This window comes from Dipodomys ordii, unplaced genomic scaffold (genome assembly GCF_000151885.1).
Source record: "Dipodomys ordii isolate 6190 unplaced genomic scaffold, Dord_2.0 Scaffold67, whole genome shotgun sequence".
Classification (NCBI taxonomy): Eukaryota; Metazoa; Chordata; class Mammalia; order Rodentia; family Heteromyidae; genus Dipodomys; species Dipodomys ordii.
The window spans coordinates 942320-963804 of NW_012267283.1; the positions used below are offsets into that span (position 1 = coordinate 942320).

General features: G+C 35.8%; 1 protein-coding gene across 1 annotated transcript in view; it reads left to right on the forward strand.

Annotated features, from left to right (window-relative positions):
- Positions 1-1714: 1714 nt before the first annotated feature.
- LOC105990736 (chromosome unknown open reading frame, human C9orf84) overlaps positions 1715-21485 on the forward strand; it is a 67797-nt gene continuing 48026 nt past the window's right edge. The window contains exons 1-7 of the mRNA XM_013023221.1: positions 1715-1779; positions 4389-4570; positions 10141-10306; positions 10508-10610; positions 12676-12829; positions 16447-16548; positions 18342-18450. Coding sequence (XP_012878675.1) covers positions 1715-1779; positions 4389-4570; positions 10141-10306; positions 10508-10610; positions 12676-12829; positions 16447-16548; positions 18342-18450 — 881 coding nt within the window. The remainder of the gene's footprint in view (positions 1780-4388; positions 4571-10140; positions 10307-10507; positions 10611-12675; positions 12830-16446; positions 16549-18341; positions 18451-21485) is intronic.

Below are 21485 nucleotides of genomic sequence, written 5' to 3' on the forward strand. Positions count from 1 at the left end.
GATTACTGTGTGGACTGTAGTGTTGATAAGGGAGCCACAGCTGACTGCTAAAGTTGAGCAGAGGAGGGACAGTCTATTTAGAGAGAACAATGGAAGTTATTAGAAAGTCAAGACAGAGCTAAATGAGAATATATGTTAAAAGATTTTCTAATTTTCATATATAGGATTTAGTTAGAAAGAAGTTCTGCAGAGGTTTATTTCTTCAAAATCCTTCATGTTTATGTCAAGATGGAAACAATATTGATGACGAATATAGGAGGCCATGGACAAAAGGTATGTTTTGCTTTTATATTTCTCAAAAATATAAAGAACTGTTTCAGAGTTTAGCACAGAATTGAGAAAATGCAATACTTTATGCATTAAAAGCTCATTACATTTATTCATGTCAGAACATCAAGAAGTTTTCAAGTTGACATTCTTTCTCTTTTTTATTAGTATATGGTAATTATAATATTGCCATAATGCACATAATGTAATCTGGCCAAATTCACACCTCTTTTACTGTTTCTTATTCTTGTTTACCTCCCTTTTAAAATAGTTTTAATTATTCTATTTTCATACATGTGTTTAAATACCTGTCATAATTACCCTCAGCCCACTTTATCCTCTCTTGTCATTCACTTCCTGCTGGTTCCTACCCCTAAATAGTATCCTCCCCCATTTTTATATATTAGGTCTAATGATTCTGCATGTGAGATACAACATGCAACATTTCTCTTTCTCCATCTGAGTTGTGATTTCCAATTATTCTCATAAAATAATTTATGGATGAATAACACTCTAGTGTGTATATACACCACATTTTATCCATGCATGTTGATAGACACCTAAGCTGACATATTACAAGTTGATGTTTGTCATTAAAGAATTTATATGGAATTGGGAAACATACTAGATATGAAAACATACTAGATATGAAGTAACATAATGGCTGAAGAAGTCTTTAAAATGCTAATATAATAAACACTTGTTTTATCATAACTAAACTCTCATATTTTTTCAGTGAAGCAGAGACTTAGATGTTAAATGATTCGGTAGAGCGCTTGCCTTGAGCTGAAGAGCTGAGGGACAGCGCCCAGGCCCAGAGTTCAAGCCCCCACAGCCGACCAAAAAAAAAAAAGATGTTAAATGATTCATTTAAATAACCAAATTAGTAAGAAGTAAAAATGATAGTATAATACTCTGACTGTAGTGGTTGTGGAATACTAGGCTGGGTATTTTGAAACTAGTACACCATATGATAACTTTCCTTAAGGAGTCTAGGATCTAACTTGGAAAACATGTTATAGACACATAAAATTTTATATATAAAACTATATAATTAAGTTCTATAATGCTATTACCAATAGTATGTACATTCAGATAAAGTTAACTGGAATGGCTAATGAAGCCTTTATGAAGAATAGCATGAACTCTTGAACCAGGACTATCTGGGATGATAGTACTGGCTCAGAAAAAAAAAAAAAGAACTTGGATTTATAAGGAGGGTAAGTCCAGGTGATATTGTTCTGACTGTGGTTTAGTTTTGATAAAGGTAGGTTATAATTATGAAAATGATTACTTAAATATTTAAAATTGAGTATCATGTTAGGTAATATTGCATTCCATACTGTAAAGGGTGATTATTTAGTTTCTTGTATTAAGTATAAAAGGAAGTTTTAAAAGTTAATGTTTACTATGCTCTTTTCTAGTCACTGAGGTTTCAGTTCAGGGAATGACAGATGACTCACTATTGGATGAATGGAAAGCAGATTTCTTTGTAGAAGATTTCCTTGAGAAGTATGTGTTTTTAACCTCAATTTCCCTTTATACTTAGAAGATAAACAGTAAGTTCTTCAGATGGCTGAAAAGGGAATGTTTCTGTCCTTTATCTCATCACAAGTTTTGTTTTATGTGGGGAAAAAAAGACCTGATTGAATCAGAGGAGGGGATAATTACAAGAGATTTAAATCATTTCCTTTTTTAAAATTAAATTTATTTTATTATCTCTAAAATAGTAGTACAAAGCATTTTTATCTTTCCCTTATTTATCATATTCTAATTAGTCTCTGTGTTGCAAAAGACATTGAGATGAGACATATAAATTATGCTTTTAATCAATAAATAAACCTTCTGTGGAAAGTCTCTGTAGAAAGTCTTTTATATTAAGTATAACACCAAAATCCAAAATGCTAACCAAGGCTTACAAAGTCCAGAATGGTTTGATCTTTGCCTGCCTGTCTGACTACTCTGTTGCAGTCACTATGACTCTTTAGTTTTGCTTGGAATATGCCAACATTATTTGCCTCTTTATACCTTTGAATGGCTCATTCCCTACCATATTCAGAGAATTGCAGAAGTATTAGCCCTCCATTGGCCCTTTCCTAACTACAATCTCTAAAATATATTCTCTTATCAACACTCTGGATGTTATTTGGGCCTGGGTACTGTCCCTCAGCCACAGCACCATTTCCAGCTTTACATGCTTATGTGGGACTGAGGAATCGAACCCAGGGCCTCATGCATGCAAGGCAAGCACTCTACCACTGAGCCATCTTCCCAGCCCTACATAGCATTCATTCAGAGCAGGTTTTCTTTTTAATCACTTGGCATTGTTATTTACTTATTTTACTTACTTCATTTCTAGTGTAAGATCTCTTATGCCAATATCCTAATAGTTGTAGATATGTCAAATATACCTCTATCAATTAGAAAACAGGTATGGGTAAAGTTAAAAGAGCCAAAAACAATCAGACAAAAAAATTCCCAGGATTGGGAACTACAGGAAGTTGCTACCCAGCTAAGCTTGAAGAAGCAAGAGGCTGAGCAGTTATCAGTCTTATAAGAACCAAAGCTACAGGGTAAGAGCTGTCTGATAGAGATGTAACCTATAGTAGAAGAGTGCAGTTACTCACAAACTGTGGCCCAACAGGGAAGGAGTTGGAAGGAATAATATTCCAACCGGTCTCATCTTTGATTGCCTGCCAGAGCATCCTGATGGCTGAATTGAACTAGAAGCCGTTGGGCACAAAAGCTTGATTGGTTTGCAGAGATCAGCTTCTCAGATTTGAGAACAGAATAGGCAAATTTGGGTGATTTTGAGGAACATATATTGAATATATAGGACAAGGGCAGTGTATCAATGAGTGGCAAAACTTTAAAAACTATGTCTTTCGCTTCATCATTTTTGATTTTTTAGGAAGTGTATTTTGAGGAAATGATTTGATAAGTTTACCAAGGTGTCTCTTGTGTTATTGCTCATAATAGCAAACAGTTACTACAAACCTTAATTTCCCATAATAAGGAACTAAATACATGATGATTTTTTGATTATGTCAATCAACTTTCACTTCAACAAAATGCTTGAGAAAGAGCTATTCAGCAAAAGGAAAAGCTTTAACTGAAGGTGTGGCTCAAGTGGTAGAGTACCTGCCCTCAATTTAGATTATTTCACCATTCCTCAAAACAGGAAATAAATGAGCCAGGTGCCGGTGGCTCACACCTGTAATCCTAGCTACTCTTAGCTGAGATCTAAGGATCATGGTTCAAAGCCATCCCGGGCAGGAAACTCCATGAAACTCTTATCTCCAATAAACCATCAGAAAAACCGGAAGTGGCGCTGTAGGTCAAGTGGTAGAGCGCTGGCCTTGAGCTAAAGAGCTGAGGAACAGCACTCAGGCCCAGAGTTCAAGCCCCACGACTAACTAACTAATTAAATAAATAAATAAATAGAAAAGGTTTATTTTGGCTCATAGTTTTGAAGGTTCAGCAGCCCATGATCAATTGGCCCTACTGCTTTTAAGTTTATAGTGAGGTAGCATGTCATGGGAGAAGCGTGATATGGGAAAGCAAAATTGCTTACCTCATGGGCTAGAAGTTTAAGAAAGTTGGAAAGTTCGTTTTCAACAAACGACTTGTACATCTCATTGTTGCAATGGGTCCACCTGTATCTCTATTTAAACCATTTGTGAAACCTCATCTCTTAAAGGCTGTAATGCCTCCCAATAGTACCCAATAGTACCATTCTGAGGATCAAACTTTTAACACATGGCCTTTGGAGGACATGTAAGATCCAAATACATGACTGACACATGGGATCCTTCATTCAAAAATGCAGTCAGTGTACATTGACATGGCAATATGCCCATGCTTATTTACCAGAAATGAACAGATTGTAAGCCTCTATGTACATGAATACTATTTACTTCCATTTAAAATATTAAAAATTGAGACATCTATATGATATTAGAATATATTTAGAGTGTTGTGGCCTAGGTGACTTTTCTTTCTGTTTATTGGAATTTGATCATTTTCCCATCATGAAAATGTACAATTTATTAATAAAATGTTTTAAAATTGGATATCAATAATATCAGTAATTTTTATACAGTAATTTTATAATGTCATAGACAAACAATTACAGGAATAGTGAATCCGATTAATGGTGTATTTGAAGAGGTTGTTCCAAGTTCAAACCCAAACTCTCCAACAAACATAGAAGACATCTTAATTACCCTCAAGGATGACAGTGCAACCTTTACATCTATTGAAAGTTTAGAAAATTATCCAGCACTTCAAGCACAGAACCGAGGTATGGCATTTGTTACTGCAGGTATAAAATCTCTTCCTAATATGTATTTTATCATTTCAGTGAGATTTTGTTTAAGTTGATTTTTGCTTTTGTCTTATCAGTGATAACTATCTGTATAATTATGAGTACGCTTTGCCAAGTAAATTTTTCTTCTTTCATTTTTAAAATACATTTTGTAAATTGGATACTATTTGATGTTTGTTTGCTGAGCTTCAAAATAACCTACTAAGATTTGTTCATAATGTGCCCATAACATATTGCTATATGATGCTAGTACTATAGATACAGAGCTCATGATATAGGAATCTAGTGTAACATTAGATTACTAGATTATGAAATTGGGGAGGGGGTGGATACTATTTTTCAAAACATGCTAAAGATTTTTTATTTTATCTAATTTATGAAAAATCAAAGTGCAGAGTGGAGATAGAATAGTTATATGTAGGTCAAGAGATGCACCTAATTTTTGAAAAGTTACTGTTAATAGCAACTTAAATGAGATTTTATCCAAGCTATTCCGACTCTCCTCAGTAGAGAGTGCAGCATTATTCAAATTATGTAAAACTTGCTGAGAGTTGACTTCCTTTTATGTATTTCCTTTCTTGATTATTCAAATTTAAGTGTCTCATATAATTAACTCCCACCACTTAAGAAACGTTAAAGTGGGGCTGGGAAGGTGGCTCAGTGTTAAGAGTGCTTGCCTTGCAAGCATGAGGACCTGGGTTCAATTCCTCAGCACTACCTAAGCAGAAAAAGCCAGAAGTGGTGCTGTGGCTCAAGAAGTAGAGCACTAGCCTTGAACTGAAGAACCGAGGGACAGTGCCCAGGCCCAGACTTCAGACCCCACGACCGACAAAAAAAAAAGAAAGAAAGAAAAAGAAATGTTAAAGCTTGAGTATAAAAAATATTTTGATTAATTTCTCATCATTTTTCATCTGTGTATAAATTAACATTGAAGCTAGGTGCCAGTGCCTCACACCTGTAATCCTAGCTACTCAGGAGGCTGAGATCTGAGGATCACAGTTCAAAGCCAGCCCAGGCAGGAACGTCCGTGAGACTCTTTTCTCCAATAAACCACTCAGAAAACTGGAAGAGGCTCTGTGGCTCAAGTGGTAGAGCACTAGCCTTGAACTGAAGAGCCGAGGGACAGTGCCCAAGCCCAGAGTTCAAGCCCCATGACCAACCTAAAAAAAAAAAAATAGCATTGACAAATAAACATATAGAGATGAGTCCTTCTTGTAGTTTGAAGAAATTAAAGTCTAAACTGGAGAAGATCATATAGCAGAAAGGGGAGGCTGAATTTGAAATCAGATTTTAATTTTCACTCCAAATTTACTTTTACAAAGTGACACAATTTAGGGAAAGTTGTCATCAGATTTTTTTGAGAAGGGAAGAAATTTATGGTTTAAAGTTTTATTTTTCTTAACTTACTATTCTACCTTCTTACCAAATGAGGGGTATAAAATAACATAGGAATATTAAATTATGTATATATGCATAAAGGAATATTTTTAAAAAGAAGAGACTATTACTATTACTATTAATGTGGCAAACTAGAAGACACCGTTAGCTGGAATCAAGTATACACTGAAAGAAAATATGCTTGAATTTCTCAAGTACATATGAATTGTTCATGTCCTGTATTTCTTTTTTTGGGGGGGGGTATGGTCGTGGGGCCTGAACTCTGGGCCTAGGCGCTGTCCCTCAGCTCTTCAGTCAAGGCTAGCACTCTATCACTTGAGCCACAGCACCACTTCCGGCTTTTTTCTTTTTGCTTATGTGGTGCTGAGGAATCGAACCCAGGGCCTCATGCATGCAAGGCAACTGCTCTACCACTGAGCCACCTTCCCAGCCCCATCATGTCCTGTATTTCTAAAGTAGTTCTCTATCATTAGATATCACTTCATAAACTTAGTAATCTTGGCTATATTGATTACTGCCATATTCATAGAAATGTTGGTCTTATTAATTTTTTTTCGGTACTAGTGCTTGAACTCAAGGCATTGAGCTCTTGCTTGGCTTTTATATTCAAGGCTGGTGCTTTACCACTTAAGCCATACCTTTTAGCCCAATAAGAATTTTATTTTTGTTTTTTAATGTTTTTATTGTAAAAACACTGTACAGAGGGGTTACAGTTACATGAGCAAGGTAATGAGTACATTTCCTATGAAGCATTGTTGCCTCCTCCTTTGTTTTTCCCCTACCATCCCTTCCCTCCCACCTCCACAACTATACTTCCTCCCACCCCCCCAACCTAAATTGTAAAGTTCATTTTTCAACATAGTGTCTTGTACATCTCATTGTTACAATGGGTCAACCTTCCTTTCCCCAAATTAGACCGACATCAAATACAGTGAAAACAAGTTATACCATGGGGAAGGAACATAAAAAGCAACAAAAAAAAACCACATGGTGCATTCTAGATACGTTAGAAACAATAGCAAGAAAGAAAAAACCACTTGTGTCCCTATCTTGGGGTTCATTTTCCTTAACATCATCTTATCTGGTCATATGTACATAGCTTTTGACCTTTTCTGCTTGTCCTAGACATACACTAGTTACTGAAAATAAGGGGGGCTGGCAAGGTTGCTCAGTGGTAGAGCACTTGCCTTGCATGCAAGAGGCCCTGGGTTCGATTCCTCAGCACCACATAAGCAAAAAAAGAAAAAAGCTGGAAATGGCACTGTGACTCAAGTGGTAGAGTGCTAGCCTTGAGCTGAAGAGCTGAGGGACAGCACCCAGGCCCAGAGTTCAGGCCCCACAACCGGACCCCCCCAAAAAAAAAGAAAATAAGGGAAACCATGGGACCTATGTTTCTTTGGGCCTGGCTTACTTCACTTAATATGATTTTTTCCAAGTCTTTCTATTTCCTAACAAATGGGGCAATGCCATTCTTTCTGATGGAGGCATAGAATTCCATTTTGTGTGTATGTGTGTGTGTATTATATGTATATATATATGTGTGTGTGTGTGTGTGTGTGTGTGTGTGTGTGTGTGTGTGTGTGTATATATATATTTTCTTGATCCATTCATCCATGAGTGGCATCTGGATTGGTTCCATATCCTAGCTATGGTAAATAATGCTGCGATAAACATAGTTATGCTGATAGCTTTGGTATGGTCTTGTTTGTGATCATTTGGGTAAATGCCCAAAAGTGGGATTGCTGGGTCATAGGGGAGTTCTATGTGTGGTCTTTTGAGGAAACTCCATACTGCTTTCCAAAGTGGTTGAACAAGTTTACACTCCCATCACCAATGCAGTACGGTTCCCTTCTGGCCACATCCCCTCCAGCATCTGTTGTTATTAGAGTTCTTGATTCTAGCCATTCTAACTGGGGTGAGGTAGAATCTCAATGTTGTTTTGATTTGCATTTCTTTTATGGCAATAAGTGTTTTTTAATGTTAGAAAATTATTAATATTAAATTATATCACATACCTTAAAACACTTGTTTACATTTAGATAATTTGAGTCTTTGGCAAGGAAGACAAAAATATCTTTCCTATTAGTGAGCCTCTTTTTTTGCTTCTTTTTATAGTTAACTAGCCTAAGTTTTATTCCTTGTGACAAATTAACACTCTTCTATATCTGTGGGACATACATATAGTGGTAATAATTCCAAGGAATGCTGTTTAACCAACCATGAGAATATAAGGAAGCAGTACTTTGGGTTAGTACAAAGGACATATGGCTGTGGTGAGATGCTGCCCTCAAGTGGCTCCATGAAAAAAGGGTAGTTGAGTCCCCAGCATAGGGGGAAAAAGAGCAGTTGGAAAAGACCTCATGACTGACAGGAGATGTCCCCATGTATTCCTAGTAACTGCAGAATGTGAAGCTAAGTTGGAAAGAAGGCTGTAGGGCCCATGTTTGGAAGAGGAAAGTGAAAATGAAAATATAAACGGCTACTGATTTTACTGTTCATGCAACTTAATGTTTGCAGAATGGATAGTGTAATAGGGACCAAATTATGTTCAACTTCCTCAGATAAACCCTACTTAGACATGAAATTGATTGGCCAGCTTTCTTTAGTGTGTCATAGGAAACTGTAGTTCATGAGATTATTAAGAAATGAACACAGGCTGGGAAGGTGGCTCAGTGGTAGACTGCTTGCCTTGCATGCCATGAGGCCCTGGGTTCGATTCCTCAGCACCACATAAGTACAAAAAGCCACAAGTGGTACTGTGGCTAAAGTAATAGAGCACTAGCCTTGAGCTGAAGAGCTGAGGGACAGTACCCAGGCCCAGAATTCAGGCCCCACAACCAACAAGGAAGAAAGGAAGGAAGGAAGAAAGAAAGAAAGAAGAAAAGAAGGAAAGAAAGAAAAGAAATGAATGGGTTCCCACAAGCAATCTCTTAGGAAACTCTTTTATAAGACAGTCTCGAGTTTTGACATGCCCCTTTAAGCATATTTACTAGCAACTTGCATGCCATTCATTTAGTTAGCAGTGAGAGATATCACTACCTGAAAACTCCATATTCTTCTTCTCAAGTGACATTTTACCATCATTTAACTGACAGGCTATAGCCCAAAATAAGAAGCTATTGGCTTCCAGATTACAGTGGCTTTCACACTGAGAGTTTGGCTTTCTGGGTAATTCCTTCTTTGATTTAATATTTCCCTTTCTCTCTTTCTACTCATGATTTCATTGAAGACCTGAGGAATGTCTTATGTTCCTACTTGTGGCTCAAAAACTGTTTAAGCTCTCATATAGCCAAGATTCTAAAATAACCCAAACACAACAGGGGGACACAAAAAGGAAAAATTTAGTCCAACAATAAATTATTACTAGTAGTGGCTCTTTATCTGTGTGAGAAACCATACTTCTCAAGTAAAAGTTATATAGATATGTAGATATACTTTGCTATGTTATTTTGATTATAATCAGCTTGTTTGTATAGATAACTTTGTAATAAATGAAGGAATCAGAGGAGTTGTCTTTGTTTGGAACTTTTCTACATCATTTTCATTCCTTGCAAGTCAGAGTCTTTTGTAGATGAATTGGAGACCTTACAAGTAAGATGATTCAGAGAACAAGAGGTCAGAGTCAGCCAAAGTCCAATGCTTTTATTTTTTTAAGTTTTGATCCTGTTTTTGAAGGACAAAACATTTTCCTCTATTGACTAAGCTAGTCTTAGTTGATAAACCATAAACCATTATGGTGCAACTCTTGCACTATACTTGGCTGTTCCCTAGGGTCCTAAATGACATTAAATTTTATTGAGTTTTTCTTTATGTTCTTGAGTTTGTTTATTTTTTTTTATTGTCATGGGGCTGTCCCTGAGCTCTTTTTGCTATATATAGCTCCACTTCCAATTTTCCTGTGGTTTATTGGAGATAAGAGTCTCATGACTTTCCTGCCCAGGCTGACTTTGAACCACTAACTTCATAGCTCAGCATCCTGAGTAACTAGGATTACAGCCATGAGCCACCGGCACCCCACTTGTTCCATGTTTTATATGCATGATATAATGAAGAACTATAGGTTAAAAATCCAAGAACTGATTAAAGTAACTAGATCCTTTTGAATAACTTTTAGATTTTATTTCTTTATATTTCTTATTTCTTTTCAGATTTAAATATTGAAGATGATAAAATAAATTTTGTAAATGATTTGGTGACTGATAAAAGTAAACTACCAACTTTGAATACTGTTTCAAGTAGATCAGAACTACTTATGATAAAAGGCCTCCTTTTAGATTTCAAAGAACAGAGCGCTGAAGAAGCTGATTTGTTTAGGTATGTAATTTCCTAATGCTGTTATTGCTTTTTATAAGAGAAGGTATTCTTTGTATGATCACAAGTTTAGATGTTATCAATATTTTACCATTGCTTTATTTCAACTTACTTTTTTATCATTATTTGTTTTATTGGCTATATTTGATATATAATTTGCTCTTTGTAGGCAGTAATTGAGTGTTGTTTCTTTTTTGTTTCAAGGGAATATTTTTCTTTTCAAGAAGATTTGGAAGGTTTTTTAAAAGAAAGATTTTATGTGGATAAAGAAAACTTTTGTCAGAAGAAATTAGTAGGTTTACATGAGGTAATAATATTTTCTTTCAGTATTCTTATAGAAGTAAAGAAGCATGCTTTTTAAAATAAATTTTAATCATCTACATCGACTGTTTAAAATGATCAAATACCTGATAATGCATTGGATGTACATCAATTAAGAGGTCAAATGTACTCGGAAGAAGAAGTTCTCAGCCTTAGCTCTATATTGGAATTACTTGAGGAGTTCAGAAAAGGTTAAAGTCTGGTTCCTACCCAAATATATTATAATTGCTCTGATGTGCAGCTCAAGTATAGAGAATTTCAAAACCTCTGTCAGTAATTCTAATCAAGATGTCTAGGAAATTAAGTAGTTATGTCTAATTTAAAAATTGGAAGCTAAAGCTAGAAATGTTGATTTGTGAGTTATATTTAAAGCAGATAATAGATGAGTTATATGAGAAGTGATCTCATTGAGAGAGTAAATTGTACATGACTGCGTTTTAGATACTGCCAATGTCTAATAAGGGTTATAGCATCTTTGTGTATTAAAGGTCAACTTCTCAAGATAGCCCTTCTCACAAATTTGTTATTACGGTATTAATATATAAAAAATTCTAGCAGTTGGAACTCTAAGTCACAGCTAAACAAACTTGAAATTTTAGGCCATAATACATTAGATACATTTACTAAATTACTTAGAATTTTATGACAAATGAAAATGTTTATATTTACAGCTTTTCTTAATATATTCAAAAGACATACATATAATCTCAAGACATTTAAAGTGTTTCCTTGCTTAGTGCCTTCCTTTCAGGCTTATGCCCCAAATCCTACCTATTCAGGAGTCTGAAATCTGTGAATGGAAGTTCAAAGCTAGCCTAGCAAGGCAGAAAAATCAGACTTATTTCCAATGAACTAGCCCAAGAGCCAAGCTAGAAATGCCACTCAAGAGGCTGAGCACAAGTAGGAACATAAGACATTCCTCAGGTCAGTCATGAATGAGCAAAAGCAGAAGGCCCTGAGTACAGACTGCAGAACCAGCAAATTAATTAATTAATTAAAATGGAATGAAGGGTTTTCTTACAGTTAAAATTTTAACATGATAGTCAAAATAATAATTCATCTATTGTTGTCTTTTTCCTCCAGTTGCCCTTCTCCTCTCCAGTTAATTCTTAGAGTAGTGTGTTTAGACAGTGTCACTTTTTCCTTACTTGTATTCCAGTTCTGCCAAATGAAAGGAAAGTGTATTCCATAGGGGTGGAGCAGAAATTAATTCCCTTACATTATGTCTTTTCACTTCTCCTCATTTATCATCTCTCATTTTCTAAAAAATTTTTTGTTATTGTGGGCCTTGAACTTGGCCTAGGAACTGTCTCTGAGCTCTTTTTGCTCAAGGCTTGTGCTCTACCACTTTAAGCCACAGTGCCACTTCTATTTTACTTGGTGATTAATTGGAGATAAGAGTCTCATGGACTTTCCTGTCTGGGCTAGATTTGAACTGCAATCTCAGATCTCAGCCTTCTGAGTAGCTTGGATTACACTTGTAGCCACCTGTGTCCAGTGGAGATTGTTGTGGGTTTTTTGTTTGTTTGTTTTTGCCGGTTGTGGGGCCTGAACTCTGGGCCTGGGTGCTATCCCTTAGCTCTTCAGTTCAAGGAGAGTGCTCTACCACTTAAGCCACAGTGCCACTTCCAGTTTTCTGGTGGTTTATTGGAGATAAAAGATTCACGGACTTTCCTGCAGGGCTGGCTTTGAACTGCGATCCTCAGATCTCAGCCTCCTGAGTAGCTAGAATTACAGGCGTGAGCCACCAGTGCCCAGCCAGGGATTGTTTTTAATTTACAATTATAAACTTTTGTTGTTAGCCAAAAAGAAGATTCTTCTACAGCTAGGGATATTCTACGTAGGTAATGAGTGACTATAGAAGATGTTACTCCGAACGTTGTTTATAATAAGAATCTATTTTTAATTGTTATACTTGTAGTTTTTAAAAGTATCTATAACATTTAAAAAATTGAGTATGGCTTTATTTTCAAATTAAGTGTTTTTTTAATTCAAAAATATTTACTTGGAAAACCATCCTTAAAACTTCTTTTGATTTTATGTTATTTCAGCTATCAACTTTTCCTTCTCAGTGTGAATCCTTACTATCTACAAATCTCAGACAAAAAATTGATACTCCATCATCCTCAGAACCAAAGGAGTCATTAAATTTCATGCCAGAAGTAATAAATTATATAGATGATAGTGAAAAACTTTTGCAAGGAGGTGAGAATTAACTTTAAAATGTATTTCTTATTTTTTAAAAAAAATCTGTTATCCTAGTTCTTACTAAAATTTTTGTAAAATATTTTATAAAAGGGTTCTATAGAAATGGTGCTGTAGCTCAAAGTGGTAGAGTGCTAGCCTTGAGCAGAAGAGTTCAGTGACAGTACCCCGGCCCTGAGTTCAAACCCCTTGACCTACCAAAAAAAAGTGTTCTACAGGCTGCATGTTGCAATCTCAGAGTTATTATTAATATGACTTTGCATTGCCATTCTTTTTTTCTCCAGTGTTGGAAATTGAAACCAGGATTTCAAACAAGTTAGGTGCACACTTAGAAATAGCTATCAAAGCACTATCCCAACTTGTCATTGTCTTTATATTACTTTTGGGCTTAAAACTCTGAAATTGATCTGAATTTTTCAAAATAATTGTATTAAAAAACCCTAAAACACCCATGACTACACTGATTTTGTGTAAAGTTTTCTTAAGTACAATAGAAGTACTATCAACTTCTTTACTGGTGTTTAACTCTGGAGCAACTCACAAGTAAAGCACTCAGTAAGGATTCATGGAATCAAATGCCTATGAGTCATAACCGATAATTTCATTCCAGTTAGTCTTAATAAATATTAATGAGTTATTTTTATTAGCTCATATTAGTTATATGGGGGCATTTAATTGCTACATCTTCACATGTTTACACTGTATCTGATTAATCTTACCCCATATATCACACTTTCTGTTCCCTAATGAGTTATTTTTAATGACATTTTGAGCCCAAATGTTGTGTGGTACTGGGGCTTGAACTCAGGACCTCTCACACTTGCTTGGTTTGTTGTTTGAGGTTTGTTGTTCCCTACCACTTGAGCCATACCTTCATCAGAAATATCATATACCTCAATATTCATGAATGGAATTTATAATAGTTGTTGAGCTCAAGGAACTAGAGGTTCGTGGTAGGGAGTCTGTGATACCCACTGAGAACCTGATTAGTTGCAACCAACAGAGTACCGACTTTACAATAATTTTACTGTCACATTTCCATCCCTAACTTGTCACATGTTATATTAAAGAGAACACGGTAGGTACCATAGAGAATGTTTAACAAGGAAAATTATGCAAACTATTGAAAGACTGGAGAATGGGGAGTGTTTGAGGTACCTTTGGGCTGTGACAACAGCAATTAAAAAAAAACTATCTGCTTTGTACACCAATGACATTATTTATTACAAGGAGATCTCAACTAATAGCTCCTTTCTTATTTCCCATAGTCATGGTAAATAAAATTACCTATAGATTAGCCAATTCTGAGAATTTAATAAAATGGAATATGGGGCTGGGAAGGTGGCTCAGTGGTAGAGCACTTGCCTTGCATGCATGAGGCCCTTGGTTTGATTCCCCAGCACCACATAAGCAAAAAGAAAAAAGCCAGGAGTGGTGCTGTGGCTCAAGTGGTAGAGCGCTAGCCTTGAGCTGAAGAGCTGAGGGACAGTGCCCAGGCCCAGAATTCAGGCCCCACGACCGGACCCAAATAAAATAAAATAAAATGGTCTTTAGATGATTGACTTCCTTCACTTTGAATTTTTAATTTTTTTTTTTTTGGTTGGTTGTAGGTCTTGAATGGGCCTGGGTCCTGTCAGCTCAAGGCCAGTGCTCTACCACTTGAGCCACAGTGCCACTTCCAGTTTTCTGGTGGTTAATTGGAGATAAGAGTCTCTCTGGAGGCTGGGAAGGTGGCTCAGTGGTAGAGTGCTTGTTTGCATGCATGAGGCCCTGGGTTTGATTCCTCAGCACCACATAAGAAAAAAGAAAAAAGCCAGAAGTGATGCTGTGGCTCAAGTGGTAGAGCTCTAGCCTTGAGCTGAAGAGCTGAGGGACAGCGCCCAGGCCCAGAGTTCAGGCCCCATGAACAGGCCGCCCCCCCCCCAAAAAGAGTCTCCCGGATATACCTGCCTGTTTGGCTTAGAATTGTAATCCTTAGATCTCAGCCTCCTAAGTAGCTAGGATTACAGGTGTGAGCCACTAGCACCTGGCTAAAATTATTTTTAAGTAGTTATATAAAGAAGTTTCAGGCCAGGTGTCAGAGGCTCATGCCTGTAACCCTAGCTACTCAGGAGGCTGAGATCTGAGGATCACAATTTATTTATTTGTTTATTTATCTATTTATTTATTTATTTTTTGGTCTGTCGTGGGACTTGAACTCTGGGCCTGGGCACTGTCCCTCAGCTCTTCAGCTCAAGGCGAGCGCTCTACCACTTGAGCTACAGCGCCACTTCCGGTTTTCTGGTGGTTTATTGGAGATAGGAGTCTCACGGTCTCTCCTGCCCAGGCTGGCTTTGAACCGTGATCCTCAGATCTCAGCCTCCTGAGTAGCTAGGATTACAGGCGTGAGCCACCAGCGCCCGGCTTGAGGATCACAATTTAAAGCCAGCCAACAAAAAAAAAAGGAGGTTTCAGTTCTACAAGTCAGGTTATGAATATAGTACATCTTGATCAATTTTTTTTCTTCCCATCTCTAACCTTAGCATAATATTTTCGTTTATTTGTATTATAGATTATATCAGTACTTTGTTTTTACAACCAAACTATATTACATTAGAGATCTCTATCATATTTGTTTATTCATACAGCTGTTGATAGAGTTTTGGCTTGTTTCTACCTTTTAGATATTGTAAATAATCCTATATGGACATTTATTTGAAGGCTTTGATCACATATTTATTTTCATTTTTCTTAGGTATTTGCCTAGGAGTGGAATTGCTGGGTTATATAGTAACTTTGTGTTTAATGTTTAGAGAAATTGCTAGAATGCTTTCCTGTGGTTGCATAATCTTTCATTCCCAGCAACAATATATGAGAGTTCTAATTATGTACTTTTTCACCCAACTTATTATTCTCTGACTTTTTGATAGCCATCTTAGTGGGTATGAAGTGGTCTCTCATTGTGGTTTTGATTTGCATTTCCTATTGGCCAGTGATGTTGAGAATCTTTTCATATTCTTATTGGCCATTTGTATCTCTTCTCTGAAGAAATGTCTGCTAAGATCCTTTGCCATTTTTATTGGGCTTTTTCCCCTCGTTATTTAATTATAAGCTTGTCCTATTTGTTTTCATTTCTCAATTTCTCCTTTTCTGTCTTGTTTTGGACTTTTTAAGGAAATTTTAAGGAAGAAATTTTAGACAAATTTTACACATTTAGTAGAGAACATGGTATTTTGATCTTTGTATATAGTGAAATGGTTACCATAAGGAAGCTAATTAATGTATCTATCACTTCACAAAGTAACTTTTTTGTGTATAGTGAGAGTACTCACAATCTACTGTCTTAGTGACTTTCACTTGTATAATATATTATTATTCTAGTCATTCTGCTTCCTTTTATACTTTTGTTGACTGTTGGAGAGGGAGAAAAGAAGTGTGCATGGGTCAGAAGATGGGTGAAACAGTTATTAGCCAATTAAGTTAGTATTTCCTCAGAAGTCTCAGTCTCTATTTCATTCTAAAAGGAACATGAAAACAGCAAGGATACTTTAAAAAGAAAAAACCATTCAACAATATTACTAAAAATTAATTTAATGGTGCTTTTGTTGATGGTCAGTTTTTTCCTTTTTTTCTTTCAGATCTCACTACTATACATGGAGTTGATACTGAAAATATAAAAAGCAGTTCCACAGAAATAGTGACTATTCAAAGTCAGAGTGAACCAGAGTGCAGTGAACCAGGTAACAATTGTCAATAAATTATTTTGCTTATCAGGGTAACATATATGATGCAGAAGTACAATATGTTCATATTTATGGTCTACTGTGAGTCAATTTTCCTGTTTCAAGTTTGATCATTATAATCCTAGTTATTTTTTCTTTTTTATCTGTTCCTTGTATTTTCCCTATCAGAGTCCTATCAGCATCAAAAATGAATATATACCTGAGTACTGGTGGCTCACATCTGTAATCCTAGCAACTTAAGAGGCTGAGGTCTGAGGGTCCCCATTCAAAGCCAGCCAGAGCAGGAAAGTCTATGGGAATCTTTTTTTTTTTTTTTTTTGTCATAGGGCTTGAACTCAGGGCATAGATGCTGTCCCTGGGCTGTTTTGCTCAAGGCTAGTGATCTACCACTTTGAGCCACAGCACCACTTTTCGTTTTTCTGATACTGAATTGAAAATAACAGTCTCAGGGACTTTCCTACATGGGGTGGCTTTGAACCAGAATCCTCTGATCTCAGCCTCCTGACTATCTAGGATTATAAGCATGAGCCACTAGAGGTTAAGGATAAGATTCTTACCTCCGGTTAACCACCAGAAAACTGGAAGTGGAACTATGGCTAAAAGTGGTGAAGTGCTAGCCTTGAGCACAAAAACTCAGGGACTGTGCCCATGCCCTGAATTCAAGCCACATGATGAATATTTTTAAAAAAGGTGAATAATAATATATAGAAGAGAGTTACAACGACTGGAGAAATGGAGTAAATAACATTAATATTTAAAATATAAATCCTAAAATATAGCTTAGTAAATAAAATTTTATATTTTATCTTAGCATTAATAATCATGCTGATCTTTATTGCCCTTCTGTAAAGTTTAATTTTTTAATCTCTCAGAGCAATCCTATCATTGTCTGCTATATCACTGTTTTATTAGCTTATCTTGAAACCTTAGAGTCAGCTTTCATTCCAGTATAATGCTAAATTGTTTTTGCTTAGCTATATTGTTGATGATGTTGTTTAATTACATTTTTAGTAGATCACATTAATCAACTATTTAGATGCTTACTGCCTTATTTATTAAAGTGATAAAACCACCCTTCCTACTTAATAAATGATGATCCATTTTTCAAGTTCATTCTATAAATTTGTATTTCTATGCTGTCATCTAGAGTCTAGACTCATTAATGTGAAGAATAATACTATTAAGTTAACATTACTGATATTTAGCATGAAAACAGTACTATCTCTTACATATTAACAACATAAGCTATCAGTATTAAAACCAGTATTTATTTAAAGCTCTTAGCCTTAGCCTTTACCTGACATAAGAAATGCAGTAAATTTAGCTGTCATTGTAATTTTTTAAATCATCACTGTTGTAGTCAAGATACAATGTGATAATACATAATTCCTTAAAAGATGGAAATGTAAGACTTACTTTGTATCTCAAATAACCCGAATTTCAGTTGGCGGAACTAGATTTTTTAATTCAAGGCCTTTTACTTGTTAGGCAAGTACATTACCATCTGATCTATCCCTCCAGCCCTGCTTTTTTTTATGCTGGTTATTTTGGTAATTGAGTCTAGTGGACCTTTCTGTTTAGACTACATTCTACTTCAGCTATCTGGATGTCAGCTTCTTGAGGACCTAGCATTTCAAGCATAAGTCATTGGTGCCCAGCTCTGTATATTTCTTTTCATTAATTTTTTTGTTTTGATAAAAGGATCACATATAAATTTCTTATGAAATATTCTTAATTTAATTTTTATTTTATATAATGCTATATAACTTTTAATTTTTCATATATTCCAGGAAAATTGGAAATACCACTATCTAGCCTCAACACAATAAGCCAACAGTTTTCAGTGAATTTGTTACATACAGAACTTCAAACATTTTCATTTTCTCCTATTTGTAAAATGTAAGTAAAGATTATGTCTAAATATTTGTAGTTGTGACTCAAATGTTAGAGTGCCTGCCTAGCAAGTACATGACCCTTAAAAACGTTCATTATCTTGAGATAAAGTCACTTCATTCTTATACTTCTTCTAGTTATAGAACTAGGAGCATAACCAATACAGTTCCATCTCCCCCACTATAAACCTGGAATATTTTGAGTTCTAAGTAATATACCTTCAGTATAGTTATAGGGAAGTCTTCAAGTCCCTAATGAGTTACTCTATACCTGGAAGAATTATGTCCTAGCTTTGAGTTCTTAGTTATGATGTATGAATCTTCTAGAGAAGAATGCAGTTGGATGACTAGGGACAGCTACATAGGCATCCATAATGGTCTCTATGTGGTAAACTATAGAATGGGGGAAGCCAGTATCAAAGATCCCAAGCATATCTACATTTTCTGTTTAAGAATTATATGCATTTGGGGTATATTATGCTACCATGAACTAGGATAGTAGTCTAGGAGCCCTAAAAATAACACGGGATAGGAATGGAAACTATATATTTGTTTAAATTCTTTTAGTCTCTTAGCTTATGTGAAAGACATTTCTTTAGAGGGCATATACTGTCTTTATTGGCTTATTTTACATTCTTATTACCCTAATACACCTGATAAGGCAATTAGCAATTACAAACAGTAGCAGAAATTAGTATAATCTTGAATTTCAATTTAATATTAAAAGTGTTTATATAACTACAATAAACTATTCAATCTCACAAGTTACATATCTGTTGTTTTTACTCCAATATCTATTGTTATAACTCATATGGAACAAGTCTTATCAAATGTACTATGATTTGGCAATCAGAACAAAAAAGCACTTTTTAATTAGTTAAGGTTACAGAGCCATTTGAAATAACTGAACACTGTCTCATTACTGCTTCATTTTCCAGCAAGAGATAAACCACTTGCATTTGGCTTGTGACTATAAAACTTAAAAATCCCCATTTAGAAAAACAAACTGTTTAAATAGGGATACAGCTGGACCCATTGCAATATTGAGATGTACAAGTCGTTATGTTGAAAAATGAACTTTACAACTTTGGCCAGAGGGTGGGGGGAGATGGGAAGGGATGGGAAGAGGAAACAAAGGAGGAGGCAACAATGCTTGATAAGAAATATACTCATTATATTGCCCATGTAATTGTAACCCCTCTGTATGGTAGTTTCACAATAAAAAAAAAAATCTCCATTTAGGGCTGGGACGGTGGCTCAGTGGTAGGGTGCTTGCCTTGCATGCATGAGGCCCTGGGTTCGATTCCTCAGCACCAAATAAGCAGACAAAGCTGGAAGTGGCGCTGTGGTTCAAGTGGTAGACCGCTAGTCTTGAGCTGAAGAGCTGAGGGACAGTGCCCAGGCCCAGAGTTCAGGCCCCACAACCGACAAAAAAAAAAATCCCCATTTAAAAAATTTATCTAAGACTGGGGACATGATTCAGTTTGTAGAGTGCCAAGCCCAAGGTCGGTCCTGAATTCAAATCCCAGCACTGCCAAAAAAATTGATTATTCCTCAATTATAAAGCTAAAAGAAACTGCTAAAAAACGATTTAAAGTGAAGATAGTAAACAATGTACCTTTAACTTTTTATATTCAATTACTTTTATTTCAAAATACAACATTTTGGATGTAAGTATAATACTCAGTTAATGAATATTTTTAGTGTTTATACATGTAAGAAACTATGCTAAATTTCAGGGGCTGAAAAGTCTGCATGATATTTTACCTCCATAGTAACTAGCTACTTGAGAGCATATTTTTTATGACCAAAGAATGAATCAATTTCAGGTATGTCTTCAGAAAGCTTTACTTTCTCAAAAGCAAAAATATCCATGGTATACATGGAAACAAAATATTTCCTCTTTTTTCTTTAAAATACTTGCTTATAACAAGGTATCTATCAAAGAAACCCTGATAAGATTCAGATTTTTCTATCACATGACCATGTTTTTGTATTACATGAGTAAAACTGGACAGTTTAGATATAAAACCTAGCTTATTCCTACTGTACATTGTCAGTTTAACTAGCAGTATTCATAATTAGCATCTGCATATATATAACTTATGAACAGAGAAACAACATGATCAGTTCTCCATCAGTGTAAATGAGAGGTTGGAGACATAAAGGACTTGTCCATTATGTCTCTGCTCTGCCAAGAATGGTAGTATTTGTTACTGATGAGCTGTGGTTTACACTGTCATGAATATTTCCTCCCTTTCCCCTTAAGGGCCCCAAAACATACACAAACACACATTACATAGCCATACATGTATCAATATTGAAGAATCTAAACTAATGTTAAGACTTGAAAAGTCTTAGGGAATGTAGAACCAATAGGACTTTCTCATGGTTCTGATTCTTAGCCAATAGAAGGTCCACAGTTTCTCCATAAATAGATTCAAGGATAGCAATTTCATAAACAAAACAAACAAAAACAACAAGCAATGGAAATATCTACATAAATGATAACCATAGTAGTTTTACTTACCTTGCATTTTTTGTTTTTGATGGCTTATAGGCTTGGTATTATCTAGTTTATGAAGGAAAGTGCTGAAAGAATCCCAAGTCAGTGCCCTCTGGCTCCACATTTCATTGAAGGAGACAGAGGCAGGAGTAATTTTATAAGGCAAACAGCAGTTACCTAATTAAATAATAAAGGAATGTATCAATGACCAGACCTTCCTAGGGAAGGAATAAGTAAATATTTGAAATTGGGTCTTTGGAGCTCTACTTTAGTTTATATGTTTATAAAATAGAGTTATTTTTTCCACTTGTATGTGAATGTAAAAAATACAAAATATTTTTCTTTTTTTTAATTTTTTTTTGGGGGGTCCGGTCATGGGGCCTGAACTCTGGGCCTGGGCGCTGTCCCTCAGCTCTTCAGCTCAAGGCTAGCCCTCTACCAACTGAGCCACAGCGCCACTTCTGGCTTTTTTTTTCTGCTTATGTGGTGCTGAGGAATCGAACCCAGGGCCTCAGGCATGCAAGGCAAGCGCTCTA